Consider the following 6470-nt stretch of genomic DNA (forward strand, 5'->3'; position numbering starts at 1 on the left):
AAATCAGGCAGGCAAGTATGGTCGCACAATAAATGATAAAACATGCCGTCCTATTGCACTTACAAATAGTGCGAAATGGACGGACTGATGTTTTATCATTTATCGCGCGACCATACTTGCATGCCAGGACAGTCGGAAATTGGCAATAAAGTAAAACCTCAGATTGCTATCAGAAATCTTTATCCAAAAACTTGCAATATTCTTTTTCAAGTGCTTTGATCGCTGTTTCAGTAGTCAGCAACGCGTTTTGCCGCTTTAAGTTTTCAATGAGTTCCGCTTGTTTGTGAATACGAGAGGACAAAGTTTTAATTCGCGATTCCAATCCAGAGATGGCGTTGCGATGCGAGGCCGACAGTTCCCGAGATGCTGATCGAAATTCCTGTAATAATGGAAAACAGTTAAATATCCACAAAATTGTCTGAGATTGCTTGATACGTTCATTCTATAACGAGTAGCTTTAATAGGAGCTTGCGTTGGTAGACCGACGTTACACCTCGGACAAGTCTGACAATGGCGATCAAATATATGAAAGAAACACTGGTAACGTTTTTGACAAGCGGTAACTGTGAGTTAACCGAAAGCGAGTGGGCGGCACTTTCAGCGAGGAGCGGGAGTAGCCATACTGTATGATGGTACTCTTTATTATACTGTGCCGACGCGTGACGTTCACTGCGGGCTACAGCCGTAACTCCACATTGACACTGCTTATAATCCAGTCCAGCGTAATAGAGAAGACATTAGATATAACAATGCGAAGAAACCTTTTCAATGATCTTTGCGCTCTCTAGTTCTTTCCGCAACTTATCGACAGTTCTCTCGAAAGAGGCGCACTTTGACTCCTCGCTGACAAACTTCGAAGTTAGCTGCTTCAGACGGCATGCTTGGCTGTCCAGCTCTGATCTCTGTTTTTCGCAGATACGCTCTTTTTCCTGAAAACACAAAAACACGGGTTATTCCGACCCTTTAGTACCCAATTTTTCTATAGAAGAAGGCGTGAAATCCAATTTTTTAATGTGACAGCATTGACGACACCTTACATTTTGAAAATTGCAGCATATGAAACTTGTGAAACGTTTCTAAAGATTACAATAACAAAAAGAAGATATTTTTATAATAACGGAGGAAACGAGCAGATGCATCTCCTCATAGTAACTGATGGTAAACGATCACTGTCACCTTATACCTGCAAATGCTTGTAATAGGGTTTTGCCAGCCTTTGAGAAGGGAATATACTCTTTCTCGAAGGTTTGAAGATCCTATCGGTCCGAAGATCTCACGATAGTTCATTAAGGGCCAGTTGCATCAACCACAATTGGCAGACAGATCATCGTCACGCAGCAGATGTCTATGGAACTTCCCATACAATAAAATTTAACGAACGCTTTAAGGGTGACAGACGGTTTGATGCAACCGGTCCTAAAATATAAAGAATAGCTGTTACACAACAAGTTAAAATCTTACGTTTAGCTTGTTTTGCAGCGACGCACACTTGGCCCTAGCGCTGCTTAGCTCAGCATTCAAGTTGTTGATGTTGTTCAAGAACGTCAACCTCTCAGATTCTAAGTCTGCTTGGCGCGCAAGATGTTTCTCACATTGTGACGCCTGTAAACAATAAGGATGACGACTACATAAAAAATTGCATTCTGTTTAGTCCATCAGTTAGATCGTCCAAAAATACTGAACACATATTTTTCGCTTTTTCTAATTAATGAAAAAATACAAAGATATAGACCATCAAAGTGCCGGAGCGGGGGCTTGTCACGTCACTTCTAAGTAAAAATTGTACGTAGGCGTGACGTCACGCGAAACTTCAACGCAGTGTACCGTCGTCCTTTTTCGTTTACGAGAAAAAAGAAAAAATACGTGTCTAATATTCTTTGATAATCTAATTGACGGACTAATTAGTTTTTTTTTTACTAGTCTCGCCTATTCAACATTTAGATAAAAATCAGAACTTTTTATATTAAAGGAAAAAATGGAAAAATTTACGCTTCCGGCGGGACTTGAACCCGCATCATTTGCAATCCGTGCAAGGCTCTTAACCAATTGAGCTACGGAAGCCACGCCGGACATCGCAAATCTTTCCATGCCTTTCCTTATGTACACACGTCTTGGCTTCCGTAGCTCAATTGGTTAAGAGCCTTGCACGGATTGCAAATGATGCGGGTTCAAGTCCCGCCGGAAGCGTAAATTTTTCCATTTTTTCCTTTAATATAAAAATGTTTAGAATCGTTAGCAGACGTTTCTGCTTGTTAAAAATAAATCAGAACTTTGGCAAAATATAGACGGTCAAGCAAATCTTGTACTTAAAAATAATGCGTGGAGTCAACTGGAGTCCCTCCGCGTGAAAGATGTGAAACTTCGTAAAGTGGAAATGAAAATAAGACGTATTTCAGAATTCGAGTTTGCAACACTGAGCGTTGGACGTTTAACGCTCACTTGCAGCGCTGCAGCAGCTCACTTGCAGCGTTAAATGTTTAACACTGTCAGTAGGAAGTCGCGTTAGTAGTTTCACTTTAAAAACCGGCCAAGAGCGTGTCGGGCCACGCTCAGTGTAGGGTTCCGTAGTTTTCCGTATTTTTCTCAAAAACTACTGAACCTATCAAGTTTAAAACAATTTTCTGAGAAAGTCTATATAAAGTTCCACTTTTGTGATTTTTTTCATATTTTTTAAACATATGGTTCAAAAGTTAGAGGGGGGGGACGCACTTTTTTTTCCTTTAGGAGCGATTATTTCCGAAAATATTAATATTATCAAAAAACGATCTTAGTAAACCTTTATTCATTTTTAAATACCTATCCAAAAATATATCACACGTTGGGGTTGGAATGAAAAAAAATATCAGCCCCCACTTTACATGTAGGGGGGGTACCCTAATAAAAAAATACTTTCCATTTTTTATTTGTGCACTTTGTTGGCGTGATTGATATACATATTGGTACCAAATTTCAGCTTTCTAGTGCTAACGGTTACTGAGATTATCCGCGGACGGACGGACGGACGGACGGACAGACAGACATGGCGAAACTATAAGGGTTCCTAGTTGACTACGGAACCCTAAAAAGGAGCGAAATTCAATTTTCCTATGGACGATAAACCTTCGGCCAGCAACTAACACGAACTGACAACTGGCCTAAGTGATGCCTACCTACGCCTAATCAAATTTGCCGCCTTCTTTGGTGACAAGATTTGCTAGATCGTCTTTAACTCGCTATAGTTTATGAAACTAATGGACTAATCCCGCAATAACTAGTTATAATGGAAGGTCAGCCCCTCTAGCACAACTTGCCCTGTCGCGCGCGAGTCCATACTTGAAGTCGCGCTTGATGTATGGACTCACGCACAAGGCAAGTTGTGCTAAAGGGTCAGATGGTAGTCGCTTTAGTAAAACATGGCCTACGCCAAATCTTGGGACTAGTTGTCTAAGCGGACCCCAGGCTCTCATGAGCCTTACCTTCTTATCAATAGTTCCCTGCAACGTCTCTACTTGCTCCTGTAGAAGCTTCGTCTTCGATGCCAAGAATTTACAAACACTTTCCACAGTTGTGCCATCTGAAAAATAAAGCATAAGTAGGGCATTCCACGAGAATGTCGCTTACGTAATGCAATTTTTCTAGTACATACTTCTATAGAGACGCTAAGAAATCGAAATTGCGTCCGACATTCTTACATTTTCTCGAGCTTTACGGATTTGATTGAAATAGCTGCCATACAAAAGGCAAAAGCATGTCGTAAGCGACTTTCTCGTGGAATGCCCCAATTGTGCATAAATAAATTAAGCGTAAATTATATTGCTATTATAACAAAAAAGCCTTATCTATACATATATAAGACGAATGTAGGATGTAGGTATGTATTTACAGAAGAAACCAAGCTGTAGGCAGCGATTTTCATAACAATACAATTTCATGGCATATGACGATTATGCACTGTCAATTTAGCTTGGCCAGACTATACAATACATATTCATAAATTTGTCTAAGGACCTACCGCTAACACCGTTTACATCAAAGGACGCATTCTTTTCCTCACTCCTCACCTTTTGCAAAAGACGATGGCAGAACTTTTTCCTGAATATTCATCAAAACAAAAGCATGTACAAATTCACTATCGATATCCTTTCTTTTTTCCGGTGTTCCAAAAATACTGGCCTGATGGCAGCCTTGGTATCTACAAATTGTCTCTGGTTCCTGCTTGACATTTATTTTGGCGGGTGATTTAGTTTTAATTTTTGTTGGAGTACTTTTTGGAGAAGGGCTGGACTTAGGGGTTTCGCAGCAATGTTTTTTATAGTGTGAATGTTCTTGTAGTGAGATATTTTGAGGTATCTCTGAGAAAAAATCTGGTTTTTGCTAAAACAAAACTTATTGGGTTTTAAAATATACATAGTTAAATACACTTATAGTCACTTATTGACTGAGAATAAAAAAATTGGTTGTCTGTAAAGTCGGTTTACGGACGGTAGTTTAACGTGATAACGTCAAACATTACAGTAGTATAGACAGGGGCGGTCAGAGTATAGCAAAAGGGGCCCGATTCTGGGACTTTTTTCACGTTTTTTTGTTCTTATTTGAAAGAATGCATTAAAATAAGCATCTTTTATAAATTAAAGTTTTTTTAAAACCTACTAATTTAGGAGTTAGAGTGGTGCAAAGTTGCAAAATTTTCCCGTAGCATTACTAAGGCGCCAGAGACAAAAAGCGATATCGACGGAGCCCCGCTTATGCGGGGCTCCTATTCTGTGCAGTTTGGCCTTCGGCCGTTTGAAGATACCTGACGAACCTAACCTATACCTATATAAAAGTCGTCATTTTGTATCCTAGACCGTTTGCGAGACACGCGTTAATTTTATTAAAGTGCTAGTGCCATTTACTAATCTTAGAACCCTAATATCTCAGTAAATATTAATGGAAAAGAAGTTTATATAACAAAACATCCTTATTTAAACGTGTTCTATATGATTTATCACTATTAACATAGGTTATATTGGTAAAATAAATCATCGTAAATTTTCTGTCTCTGGCGCCTTAGTAAATACTATGGGAAAATTCGCAACTTCGTACTGCTCTAACTCCTAAATAAGTAGGTTTTTCAAGCAACTTCATTCTATAAAAGATGCTTATTTTAATGCAATCTTTCATGTTTTTAAATTACAAACACTCAAAAATAATAATCGCTTATACCCCAACCGTCCATACACAAACCACTTGCTCTTGCTTGGTGGCCTTGAGGAACGGGACAATGACGTCATCTTTTTCGTGCATGCGGCCCGTAGTAACGAGTTATTAGACGTTATCACGTCAATAAATAAAATTAAATTAATCTATCGCCGGTCAAACAAGTTTGTCATTACTTCATTAGAAAAGGCCGATATTTTTTTTTTAATTGACCGCTTTTTATAGTTACGGAAACGGCTTTTTGATAGTTACTAGGTGAAAGCGGAACATACTACGCGGACGTCCGTCGTAAAACGACCGCGACCGCGACCTATCAGTGTGCACGGAACAAAACATCCAGAGAGCCAGATTTCGATCGGACGTCCGTGCGCTCAAGGCCACGTCCGCGTCCGTCGACCGATAGTTTGCATGGTTATGTGTATTTCCATTGTCCAGATTCCCGTCCGCGGTCGATTTACGACGGACGTCCGCGTAGTGTGTTCCTAGCTTTAGTTTACAAATTTTTGTCAACTTGTTAGATGGCGCTGTAATCAATATAGTACAAGCGAATTGCGAAACAGCATCAATCGACTTACCATTGCATTTTCTATTTGCTTCATCAAACTCTCTGTCTTCTTTTCTAATTGTTTATTAAGCTTTTTAAACTCTTTTTCCCGTTCAAGTAAATCAGTGGAATCCATCTCTTTACGGATATGTTATCAACAGAAACTTAACGATAATAATATCCGAATATAAATAAAATACGATTAAGTATTACAATTTGCCAGTATCTAGAGAACTTTTTGATTTGGTTGTACTATATTGTAATCAAACAAACCCGTTGCTATGACAACGAAATGATCAATACAGTTACTTGACTTTGCGTAAAGTCATACCGATATCTTTTTTATGTACTATATCCATTTGAAAACTCGTATGAAGCAGAATTTAAGAACATAATTCATATAATATTTTCAAAAATTTTATTCCCGTTTCTTTTCAAGTATTCTTTTACTATTTATGTTGTTGTTATCCACAATGAGCTGCCATCTAGCATTGAGAAATGATCTAAACAAATATGGCCGACTCACGTCAAAAACAGCTGTGCGTCAACCAATGAGAACCGTTTTTATAAATGTCAATATGCCATGATTCTTGTGCTACAGACACACATTATAATTGTTGACACATTGCTTTGTCTCCCATATGATCTATTTCCAGAAATTCACGGCGTGAAACTTGCACAACGTAATGAAAATGTATGGACTGAAATGAAAAACATGTTTTGTAACCAAAATTGGATGGAAAAGTGT

General features: G+C 38.8%; 1 protein-coding gene across 1 annotated transcript; it reads right to left on the reverse strand.

The window, feature by feature from the left end:
* Positions 1-169: 169 nt before the first annotated feature.
* Positions 170-5858, reverse strand: LOC125238523 (testis-expressed protein 9-like). Its single transcript, XM_048145856.1, has 6 exons — positions 5754-5858; positions 4041-4353; positions 3456-3553; positions 1462-1602; positions 762-929; positions 170-379 (listed from the first exon to the last, which is right to left on the reverse strand). Exons 1-6 carry the CDS (start codon positions 5856-5858, stop codon positions 170-172), a joined length of 1035 nt encoding a protein of 344 aa, XP_048001813.1.
* Positions 5859-6470: the final 612 nt, after the last annotated feature.

Source organism: Leguminivora glycinivorella, chromosome 24 (genome assembly GCF_023078275.1).
Source record: "Leguminivora glycinivorella isolate SPB_JAAS2020 chromosome 24, LegGlyc_1.1, whole genome shotgun sequence".
NCBI lineage: Eukaryota > Metazoa > Arthropoda > Insecta > Lepidoptera > Tortricidae > Leguminivora > Leguminivora glycinivorella.

Excerpts from the sequence above, each read along its gene's own strand:
- LOC125238523 (XM_048145856.1), bottom strand. The coding sequence starts at position 5,858 with ATGGATTCCACTGATTTACTTGAACGGGAAAAAGAGTTTAAAAAGCTT. Across the intron at positions 930-1,461 it reads CGCTGCAAAACAAGCTAAAC|GAAAAAGAGCGTATCTGCGA; the intron begins GTAAGATTTTAA and ends TTGTGTTTTCAG. Across the intron at positions 380-761 it reads GCGCAAAGATCATTGAAAAG|GAATTTCGATCAGCATCTCG; the intron begins GTTTCTTCGCAT and ends CCATTATTACAG.